The sequence below is a fragment of the Cannabis sativa genome, chromosome X (assembly GCF_029168945.1).
Source record: "Cannabis sativa cultivar Pink pepper isolate KNU-18-1 chromosome X, ASM2916894v1, whole genome shotgun sequence".
In the NCBI taxonomy this organism is placed as follows: Eukaryota; Viridiplantae; Streptophyta; class Magnoliopsida; order Rosales; family Cannabaceae; genus Cannabis; species Cannabis sativa.
Genome location: NC_083610.1, coordinates 85,581,094 through 85,593,564, shown reverse-complemented (window position 1 = coordinate 85,593,564; position 12,471 = coordinate 85,581,094). Strand labels below are relative to the sequence as shown.

At 32.6% G+C, this 12,471-nt stretch overlaps 1 protein-coding gene across 1 annotated transcript; it reads left to right on the top strand.

Moving 5' to 3' along the window:
• The first annotated feature begins 1,418 nt into the window (after positions 1-1,418).
• LOC115702342 (uncharacterized) lies at positions 1,419-9,092 on the top strand. Its single transcript, XM_030629805.2, has 7 exons — positions 1,419-1,948; positions 2,333-3,094; positions 4,084-4,439; positions 6,918-7,129; positions 7,907-8,163; positions 8,283-8,461; positions 8,602-9,092. The coding sequence occupies exons 1-7, from the start codon at positions 1,681-1,683 to the stop codon at positions 8,683-8,685; spliced, it is 2,118 nt and encodes a 705-aa protein (XP_030485665.2). The 5' UTR covers positions 1,419-1,680; the 3' UTR covers positions 8,686-9,092.
• The last annotated feature ends 3,379 nt before the right edge of the window (positions 9,093-12,471 follow it).

Below are 12,471 nucleotides of genomic sequence, written 5' to 3'. Positions count from 1 at the left end.
TTCTTTTAACCTTTACTAAAATATATTTCTTTTACTTTCATCATTTTCTCATATTTATTTTAACACTCTTTTTCTTTCTTACAAAAAAATTAAGAGCACTCCTATTTTTTTTTTTTCTCTTTTATATGATTAATAAAAGTAGTACATTTTTTTTGGATATTTTGTAGTTTATTTAGAGTTGATTTATAAATGGTTTGCATATTTAAACAAGATTGAAGTCTTGTTAATTTTCTATTGATTTATAATTGTATTTTTATTATTTTATTATTATTTTTATGTTGTTGTTTAGGTGTTTTATATTTGTTTGGTAGTTGTTTTTTTATTTTATTTTTTGCAGAATTGTTATTGTTTAGTTTATATACATTTTTAATCATGTATATTTTCAATTTATTCTAGAAAATATTTTTATTGTATATATGTGCATTTGTTTTGTTATTTTTATGTCTTTTTTAATTATTCTTTTTTTTTTTGAAAGAAAACAGAACAATTCCATTAAAAGGAGCAAAGCCTTGAAAGTTTCAAGATACAAAAGAGTCTCAAGAATTAGACAACTAGATCCATAGGGAGATCCCACCACCAAACACGTGACTCATCTAAATCCAGAGCATGTTTTGCTAAAGTATGAGCAACTGTGTTCTTAGACCTTTTACAATGAGTCAAGGATATACAATTAAAGGATTTCAAAACATAAGCAATATCATTAAGAACAATACCAAACTCATTAAGATGAGGATCCTTACTATTTATTGCAAGAACTAACCGCTGGCAATCAGAGAAAGCAGTAATAGATGTATACCCCAATTGCAGGCAAAGGGAGAGTCCTTGAAGCAAAACTTTGTCTTTAGCAACACGAGGCTCAAAAGATCCCACGCTCGGAAACGCACTAGAGAAGAAGACATGACCATTAAGATTGGACGCCATATCCCCCATCCCCATTTTGCGGTCTTCATTACAAACCCCAGAATCCACAAACAAGTTGACCTTGCCTAAAGCTAGATTGGATTTTGTAGAAGACACTTCATTCAGCCCCTGACGAGAAGGCTGACCAATAAGTGAAGACCCCCAACATTAGCATCTTGGTACCTCCAAAGATAATTAATGGCCCAAGAACTAACCATACTATCGGGGAGAAGCTTACAATCATGAAGAAAAGTATTACACCTATGCCAAATGCGCCAACTAAGGGCAATTAACTCCTCCAGTCCCTCCCTGTTTACTCAAAATATCCACACAACCCAAAAATAATGCATAAAAGTAAGAGGCATCCTTTAAAGAATCGAGCCCTTTCAGGATCCAATCAAAATAGATAGACTTAAGCGAAGGAAAAAGCCAAAGAACATGAATAGTAGTCTCATTATTCTAGAGATAAATAGGACAAACCTTTTACGCTTTCATACCTTGACAAGTCAAATTGGCATATGCCGGTCGAAAATTTAGACTTGCCTTGCTAGCATTAACCCATTCAAATAGCCAAAAAAAAATATATAGTATAATAATTTCCTCCTATTATTTAACTCTTCCTCCAAACCCAAACCAAAAACCCTTCTTAAAATTATATTATAAACTATTAATAATTATTTAATTAAAAATGAGAATAGAATAGATAAATCGGAAAAAGCAAAACTGAGAAAAATATTTGTGTTGTGATCTGAGTTTGGTGGTGGAAGAAACAATGCTACAATGGCCCCATACAGGCAGTCGGGAGCGGAGAGGTTCGGCTCACGTGTCCACGATCTCCACCACCACCACAACCACCACTCCAATGGCGTCTCGGATCACGTGACCGTCGGGGTCCGCTCCGCCTCGCACAAACAGGCTCGAATTCGCCGACCGGGTCGATCCAGTAGAGGACTACTTGGGGTCTCGATCGGCTGGGTCATCGTTGTTCTTTCGCTGGTTCTCGTTCTCACTGTCTTCTTCTACTACTTCATTTCCAAAGAAAATGAAGGTATTGCTTCGGTTTCCAGTTCAGATTTCTTTTGTGTATTTTGATTACAAAGGTTGATACTGAAGGGAAAGGTTTATCTCGGTTGTGATTCTTGTGCATTTCGTGTTTCTGATGACATTATTTGGTTGCTGAGAGAAATCGTTTCGTTATCTTATCTGTGCTTTCTTTTGTGTTGGGAATGTTTGATCTCTGTCGCTTATGTTGTTTTTGCTTAGAATTGGAGAAGTTATGAGGTTAATAGTTATAAATAGAAACCAATATTTGCTTTATCTGGTATTAGAGACGAGCTAGTATGTTTATTCACAAATAGTATAGTTGTGAATTTAGCTAGAAGTCAACTGATTTGAATTGTTGCTTATTTATTTACTTATTTTGCTGATGCAGAAGTAAATACTTTTCATGGTGAGGATGATGATTTAAGGACTGACCTTGATTTTTTAGCCAACGTGACACGGACGAAGACTTATAAAGTCCTCAAGTTTGGTAAGGGGTCAGTAGTTCATGGCCGAGATTCCAGGTATTGGGACAGGGATGACAGGAGAAGAGACAGCGATTACAATGAGGATACTGTGGAGAACAGTAGAGTAGGTGCTAGAGATGAAATTATAGATAGTAGTGATGCGTCGCTGAAATTAAAGAACCTTGAAAAGAAGTCTGTTATTCTTGGTTCTCTTAAGGATTCAGATGGGAAAGGGGTTGGATTGTACAACGAAGCTGGGCGTAATGAGTTGAAAATGTATGAAGCTGAATATGAGGCCTCCTTAAAAAATTCACGAAAATCAGTGAAAAACGTCAGTCAACATGAGCAGCTGGATGACAAACATTCAGAAAAGCAAAATGATCTAATTGATTCTTTTGATGAATATGATGATGGGATAGATTATCATGAGGCTCATGGAGATGAGTATGATGATACTAGACATGACAAGGGGGATCCTTTTGACATAGAAAAAACACATAATGAGAATAACGGCCATAAGACTGAGAACACTTTTGGCAAATCACTTGGGCAGGATTCTTCTGAGCACTCTCAGAATACAGTTGAAGCTAATAAGAAGTCCAGAGGTTTCAGTGTCAGTGATGGTCAATCTTCAAAAAGGTCACGGTCAGATTTAAAAAGGAAAGGAAAGCGACGAAAGTTTTCCGGTAATATTATGCTCAATTAATTTATAAATATTGTTTCAACTTCCAAACAAACATTACCTTGTAAATAGAATGATTATGTAATTTTTATTATCAAACATCATCATCAACTTGGCTCACTAAATTAGTAGCTTGGACCTATCAATTGGTAATTCATTCGAACATCTTACTTCTTTGCTGAGTCACTACCTTCAAACAAAACTTCATCAAGATAATTAGTGATGTGTACATTAATGTGATCAGTAGTTTGGTACTGTAACAGTCAATGTAGCCATCTAATGGTTTGTTAATTTACCTATTATGCTTCTCTATGTTTTTTTAATTCTTTGTGCAGTGATATATGTTTCTTCTATCATTTTTGTCTTTATTTTACTTCTCGGGCACCTTAATATTGGATTAAGGTCCTGAAGCTATTAGAAAAAGCTTGTCAGCAGTACTCATGAAAGCAGAGCTGATATTAGATGTTATGTCAACTGACAATTCACAATCTTTCCGATCTGAGAAATTAATATGAAGCTGTATTATATATAATTTTAGAATGACCAAAATGAAAGTATTTTTTTGAATGACTCGACTTTTTTAATACGTCTTTCATATTCTTATTCATGTTGCAAACCATTTCTTTGATACATTCACTATGTAGAGGGTTAAGTTCTTGCGAAATTACAAAAATAAAATTAACATTTTTTGTGTTGTTTTTGTGGATGTTGAAAACATTAGAATTGATTTGAAAATTACAGCCTGGTTTATATCAATCTAGAAGTATTCAGAGGAATAAATACCCTTGATGTGAGAATAAATGTTATCAGTCCAATGTTGATTGTGCTTGTTACTGATCTGGCTGGAATGTGAAAAATGGCTGTCTCATGACCAGTACTTTGGACATGCCTTGTTGGAAAGGATGTTTATTTGGGCTTTTGCTGGTGATTTTAATATTATCTCCAATTCTTATTCTTTGTAATATTCCTAACTTCTTATAATCAAATATTCAGGTTCATCTTGTGAGATTAAATTTGCAAACTCTACTGCACATCTTATAGAGCCTCTAGAAAGTCGAAAATTCGCTAGGTTTAGCTTGCATTATACTGAATTTGAGGACAAACCTGATGGGTTGGAGCACTGGGAACCAAAATTTGCAGGGCATCAGAGTTTGCAAGAAAGGGAAGATTCATTCTTGGCACGTGATCAAAAAATAAATTGTGGCTTTGTTAAAGGTCCTAAAGGGTCCTCAAGTACTGGATTTGATTTGGCTGAAGATGATGCAAATTATATGAGCAGATGCCATATTGCTGTCAGCTCTTGTATTTTTGGCAACTCAGATCGCTTGAGAACGCCTACTGGTAAAGCGGTATGGATGTCATTTACAGTTTATTAAGTTAAAGATGGTTTCACTGTTTTTGTTTCGTTGTGCTATCTAGTTTCTCCGGTGTATTTGCACAACATTTTTCAAATATGTGCTCTAAGGAAAATTATAATCCCATAGAATGTAATGTATTATTTTGAAATTCACGTACTAGGTGAAGTTTCAGTTAGAAAACCTTTGATGGTGAGTGCCTACAAATGAAATTTTACATAGGCACATAATTCAATGTTATAACTTAAACATGTTGTTATTTTAATGAGACCTGGCTACTTATGGTGTATTTTCTGCATATGATGAAAAAAAAGAGGCAGCGATATAAACTTGTAGATAATAAATTAACTTCACATGATCTGAGAAATTTTCTTCTTTTTTTTTTTCTTGAAAAGAAAATTTTTCTTAGTTTTAAATATTATAGCAAGTTTTGAATTCTGATTTTTTTGTCAGCAATAAGGCAATCTTCTATGTAGTAGTCTAGTAAACTCTTTTGGTAAGATTTGACTTTTATAAAGTAATTCTGTACTGATGGTTAGTGTTAATATATATTATTTAGTTTCTAATATATTTCTAGTTTCGTATTTAGTCTCCCTAGTTTTGTAAATAAATACTAGCTATTATATTGAATAAAATACAATTGAATTCACCATATTTTACATGGTATCAGAGCCACTTTAGATTAGGGATTCGAAATTCGAAATTTGGGCTGTCACAAAATTAGGATTTATAGTTGGAGTTTTTATTTTTCTTTTCTTAAGGGGTTATTTCTCGGAAAACTCCTTTGGAGTGTTTTTCTATTCTCACCCCCACTCAGAAAACTTACCCAGTCGTCGATCTCAAAACCCTCGAAGTCCGGTCATCGGAATCCCTGCGCGTGGGTCTCACGTGCCGCCTGAAGTTTCTGCACACATCCCTAAGTGCCGACGCGTGGGGGCATGTGTGATGACGTTTTCTTTCCGGTTCTATTTTCAGTTCTTCTAAGCCTACTTGCATCTATCTCAGGTTGTAGTTTGGTATTTCTCCCTTCTTCATATTTGAGTGTTCATTACTTGTTCTTTGTTGTTCGATTCTTTCTTTTCTCTTTCGATATTTGTTTTTGAGGTTATGGCAGAGACGGAATTAGATCCGAAACTACTACTTTTTTCTAATGTGGTTCTCGTGATGTTTAAAATTACGAACCATAAATTGACTGGTTTGAATTATTTGGAGTGGAATAAGACGATTCGACTTTATCTAAGGAGTATTGACAAAGATGTAGATAGACGATCCACTTAAGGTTATTGTGTATTTGTTGGGGGCAATCTCATCTCTTGGAGAGTAAGAAGCAAAATGTTGTGTCTAGATCTAGTGCAAAATCAGAATATAGAGCTATGACACAATTTGTGTGTGAGATAGTATGGATTTATCAGCTTTTGATTGAATTCGGGTTTAAAACTTCAGTTCTAGCAAAATTGTGGTGTGATAATTAATTTGCTTTTCATATTGCCTCAAATCCTGTGTTCCACGAGCGGAGTAAGCACATTGAGATTGATTGTTATTTTGTTCGTTAGAAAATTCAACAAGGCTTAATCTGCATAGGATATATGAAGACTGGAAAACAATTAGGAGATATTTTCACAAAGGTTTTGAATGGAGTGCGGGTTGATGATCTTTGTAACAGGCTGGGTATTATACTCCAACTTGAGGGGGAGTGTTAGAATATATATATATATATTACTTAGTTTCCAATTTCTTCATAGTTTCCTATTTAGTCTCCCTAGTCTTTCTAGTCTTGTATATAAATACTAGCTATTTTATTGAATAAAATACGATTGAATTCACCATATTTTACACTTGGAAAATTTTATTGTGCTCAAATCTAGTTTATGATTTCTTAAGATTTACTTTCATCATTGGCCTTTGCATTAACAAATTCTTCTTGTCTTAAGATTTTCAATTTTATTGATATCTCTTTCTCCATATATGGTTTATGTGTTTATATATTCAGATTCAAACTTTACCTAAACGTAATGCAACTCACCATCAATCTGCACTTGTGGAAACTGCTCATAGTGACAACCCAAAATTTTAAATTTCTTTCCAACTTTAGTTTCATATCATCTTTTGTCTAATTGTGTATCACTGTTATGTGTTTTTGCACTTTCTTCCCATCTCAATTAATGGTTGTCAAAATTCTAAATAATGCTATCAACAGAAAAATTCTGAAAGATTTCATTTTTATTTACTTTTCCTTCTTTTCTTTGGAAACTAAGAGGTCTTAGGCTTTACGAAATCTACTTCAGAAATTATATGCCTTCAGAAATAACTGTGGAGAACTCTTTATTGAAGAAAAACTCTATTATATCATACTACTTGATTTGATTGTGGGAATATTTGTGGTGATATCTTTTTTAATTTCTAGCTAAACTAATTTGTTTAATCTGTTATTTGAACATTAAATGTGGCTCATTGTCAGTTAATTAATTTCAGGTCACTCGTTTGTCAAGGAAAAATGTCTGTTTTGTTATGTTCATTGATGAGATTACTCTAGAAACACTTTCTTCAGAAGGTCAGACACCAGACAGAATGGGTTTTATTGGATTATGGAGGATTGTGGTGGTGAAAAACTTGCCATATGCTGATATGCGGAGAGTTGGAAAAATACCTAAACTTCTACCTCACCGGCTTTTTCCATCTGCAAGGTGGGAATAATACTATGTGAAAGTTTCTTGATGCGTAATAATATTTCATATAGCTGCTAATGACTGCATTTATTTCTAATTGAAAAAAAAGTAAAGATGCATACTTGTTCGTCCCTTATTGTCATGTATGCATCACTGCTTTGCATATGAAATATGTTGTCATATTTTGAACATGAAATTGACGCACAATCAGATTTATGTTCCGTGCAGTGCCTATTAGAGACCATAGAATCAGATATAGCTAATTTTATATCTTACCCAGCCATATATTAAAGCAAAACTGGAAAACCTGTTTGTCTCTAAAAAGCAGTATGAAAATGGAACATTTTGTCAGTACATCTTTGTTGATCGAATTCCATTCTCATTAATTTCTGATCTCTTTTGAACCTTTGACACAATTTTCCAGATCCCCCTGCTGGTAAATTCTAACTTTGTACCACCTAGTACTGAATTCAAATGGGTTTTCCGTGCTGTATAGAGAATTAATCTGATGGAAGATTAATAAAGTGAATACCTTTAGGGTTGTCATTGTATGATATGATTCCCTTTGTGGTACCATATCAAAAGGCAGTTGCCTTGGTAATAGACCCATGACAAATACAAACAACAGGATTTTATGTTTCATTTTGCTGATGTTCTTTGTCTTTGGTGTATTTCAATATTGCTGCGCTAAATAGCAACTCACTTCCTAGTATTTTTGTTTTCCTTCTTCCTTATAAAAAATTGTTCATCTGTAATGTTGAGAATCTCTATTTTAAACTTTTCAAATCATTGCAGGTATTCTATTTGGTTAGACAGCAAATTACGTCTCCAACTTGACCCTCTACTAATATTGGAATACTTCCTGTGGCGAAAGGATAAGGAGTACGCAATCTCCAATCACTATGACAGACATTGTGTTTGGGAGGAGGTTATGCAAAATAAGAAATTGAACAAGTACAACCATACCATCATAGATGAACAATTCGAATTTTATCAAGCTGATGGCTTGACTAGATTTAATGCCTCAGATCCAGAAAAGCTTCTCCCCAGCAGTAATGATCTTCCTCAGTAGTCTTCTTTTTCTTTTTTGTCAGGTCCTCAATGATCATTAGTTGAGTGTAATTTTCTTCATAATTTTCATTACATTTGTTTTTTCTCTTGTTATTCACAGATGTACCTGAAGGGTCATTCATCATTCGAGCTCACACCCCAATGTCAAATTTGTTCTCTTGTCTATGGTTTAATGAGGTTGAACGATTTACTCCTCGTGATCAGCTAAGTTTTGCCTATACATTCCAGAAGTTAAAAAGGATGAATCCTGGAAAACCGTTTCATCTTAATATGTTCAAGGTGGGTAATTCATAATCAACATCAACCGATGACATCCAACCACAAATTAATTGTTCAGAAGAATATTAAATTGAAAAGGACAATTTCTTATGCACACGTATTAAATTAAACCGATTTATCTGGTTTTCAATATTTTGCAGGACTGTGAGAGAAGAGCCATTGCCAAACTGTATCATCACAGGTCAGACGAGAAGCGAAACATTCGTCGGAAGGAAACTGAGTAAATAAATACATCCTAAATTAGCCATTTTTTTCTTTCTGGGAATCTGGTTTCTGTGGCTGGAATTCAATCAAACTGTTCTTCAGTGAGTGCTCCTTGAAGCTCAGTTGTAGAATGTTGGGATTTTTTAGCAACTCTTTTGTGCAAACCGAATTGTTTTGAAGGCACTGAAGTTTTATGGAGTGAGCTGTTTTGGGGGATGAACATCATTACCATGAGGTGTTTTATCTGAAGAGTAAATCTACTTTATCATACTCACTCTTGTATTCATTTTCTTTCTTTTCTTTGTTTTGTATGGAGGCGACCGAAGCAAACATATACCTCTGTTGTACCGATATTACTGCCGCTGCAAATTATAGTCTTGTGCACTTCATGTTTTGTATTGCTAATGTAACAAATTTTGATGGGATATTGAGCTGTGTATTCATTAGATTTGAAAATTTTATTGATTTCTTGGAATTCATATCATTTTTTTTTAACAAAAGGAAACTTTTTATTCAAAAGAACTAACCAAGTACAAAACACTGGCCGGAGGCAACAATCAACCACCACAAAAAAGAAAAAGAGCAGCTACCAATTATTCACTACGCTCAATACATAACGGTCTTTCCTCTTTTGATTGGTACAAAGAAATTCAAAAACTCTAGCCTTAACCATACACTTTATCTCCTTGGTAAGAGAAGAAGTTGAATTACAAACAACATTAAAAAGACAATCATTCCTATTTCCCCACAACTGGTAGAGAGTGGTTGAGAAGACAGCGTTCAAGATCAACGAAGCAAGTCAGGTTTGGCTGGCAAAATCCTCTTTTGCAGATCACTAATGTTCTTCGGCCATCTCAAGTTACCTGACCTTAATCCAAAAAATACAACTTGAGCTCACACCAATGTCTTCTAAATCGTTCCACCACACACAAAGAATAGTGTGGGCTATTAGGATAAATTGTATACTGTGTTCTTGTTAATTTCTCAACACATGAGCAAGAACACTTTGAGAGAGAAAACTTTTTTCTTTTTCTCTCTTAATTTCAAAATTACAGTGTAGAATGATGTTTAGATTTCTTAAATCAGACTTCTATTTATACTAGTTAAAATCCATGATTTAAATTATATTTAATTACTTAAAAAATAAATATCTATTACTAAATTCAAAAATTGATATTTATGAGGAAATCTCTCAACTACTTGAGAGAATATCTCAACAACCTTAAAATATCTATAACCACTTTTTAAATTAGATATTTACCTAATTAAATTAATTAAATAATTAATTAACCAAACAAAGACAAACCTATAGGGATAGGCGCCTACCCTTGTTGTTTAGGACAAGTGTCCTGACAACTTTTGTCTCAACAAATCTTATCTTGAAAAATTTTATCTTAACAATTTTTTGTCTTTTCTCCTATTTAATTAATTTTAAAAAATTATTTATTTATTACAAAAAATAAATAATTACTATTTTGCCAATTCAAACTAGATTTTTCCGAATGACATTATACTACTCTTTATCTCAACCCTTGACAGTGTTTCAAGGTGGCGATTCAGGGACCATGAACCTATTATTCTAAGCTCTAATAAACTAGATTATTTATTGAGTCTCATTAACCAAATAATCTTTGTTTATTAATTTCATGATTACTCCACTAAAAATATAGAATTAAACTCTTAGTAATTATAGAATTATATTTACTAAGTTTTAGTACAGTGTCTATTGATATAATCAATTTCAGTGATTAGCCCTCCACGTATTGGTTCGTAATTAGTTTTGGTCAAATTACCTTTTTATCCTTCAAATTTCTTGCTTATCCTTTAGTACCATTAATTCATTAGTAGAAGTATAATTTAGATCTCATCTAAATTTGTGCACAACATTCCAGTTCTAAAATTAACATTTAAAGGGAACCAATATTTGATTCGTTAGGAAAGTTAGGTATCTATAATTGCAAATCATGTTCCCAGCCATCCACATTTTAGATTCCAAAAAACAGAAGTTGTGAGAATCATCTTCTCTGAGAAATTTTTACGATTGAATCAAAAAAACTAATAACATAAATAGGAGTTCACGATAACTCAGGATTTAGGCCGATCTACTATTAATCATCGTTATGATATGAATCAGGTCTTTACAGTAAACAATATGTTAATAAAGACTATATTCATATCAGTCCTTGTCCTATATAATCTCTATTATATATAATACTTTTACTTTGATGTCATACTACATCCGTAATTCGAACCGAGATTACTTGCACCGAAGAGCAGATATCAAAGAACCGTACTATCAACTATTAATTAAAAATTTCATAACTTTAATATGTTGTTGACTGTTTTATTCATAGCTAAGTGGTCTTAGTTCTCTGTATAGCTATAAGTCACAGCCTCATATATGAATAAAGATTTTTTTGATATTTAATATAAATTATTCAATAATAAATTTTAATAACTTAACATTCATACATATTTTAAATGTTTAATTCTTTATTTAATAGTGAGAAAATATTTTTACAGGCTTTTCAGGGTACAAATCCTAACACTATCCTAGTTTGAGGAGGGTCATGCGCTGATTGCATATATATGTTTCGTAAATTCATGGGTGATTCTAATCACTATGTCAAAAAAGAATGTATGTTATTTTGTAATTATGTTTTTCACTTCATATGTTTTGAAATAAATTCACCTTCATTAAATGAAATAATTCCTCAATAAAATAGACAACAATTCATAAGAAGCTCAAATTTTCGTAACAATACAATATTTTTTCTATTATATTAATTTTACTTGTACATAGATAATGTTATTCTAAAAATTTACACGAGTGACGTGGCATTGATCTGAGTGACGCGTGACACAAAAGCAACCTAGGCGGTACATAAGAGGATGGATGAACCAAAAATTAGAAGAATGTTGTTGACACGAATCAAGCAAAGGATCGACCATGCAAAACAGGCCTTCTGCTACCGAGGAGTGGCTTAGAGTGATGGCTGCTCCTTTCTGCAGACTAAATAAGGAGGTCTGTTGTAGATCCACAGAATCTGATTATAATTTTGTATGACCAGCTCTTTATTGCTCCCTTGGGCCTCAGGATTTAGGAGAATATTCAAAATTAATTAATATTCTTTCATTAATAATATTTGTATATTTTACTTATAAATATATGAACCTATAACTCGAGAAATGGGATTCAAATTCAGTCAGTAAAAGCAAAAACTTTGATGAAATACTATTGTAATCGTGAGAGAATTCTTAAGAAGCTCAACTTGTCAAGTTTCATTTGATTTTGAGTGTTCTAAGTGAAATACAACTAATAAGGGAGTAGATTATTATTAAATACTGCGACCGAACCTCTATAATTTTTTGTGTTGTTTACTTAAAGTTCTCAGTTCTTTATTATCTCATAAACAATATTATCGTATTTTTGACTAGGCATCATTGATACTCGAACAACTTTTTTGGAATGTATTATATAAATTTAACCATAATTTCTTTTTGTTAGAGAAAATTATAATTTTTTTTTGCATAGAAATAAAGATGAGTGCTAATTACAATCTCCTATTATGACTTCTTTCTTAATATTTTTGTTTAAAATACATGCCAAAATATTTTTTTAATTGTTTTTTTGTGTAATAGTGTTCGTTATAGTTACAATATCATCCCTGTAAATTTTTGAAAAACTTTGAATAGTTACAGTATCGAAAATAAAGTTCATAATATTCTAGTTTACCATTCTTATTCAAAAACTTCAAACCTATTTTCGATATCATAATTATTTAGAATTATTAAAAAAATTAAAA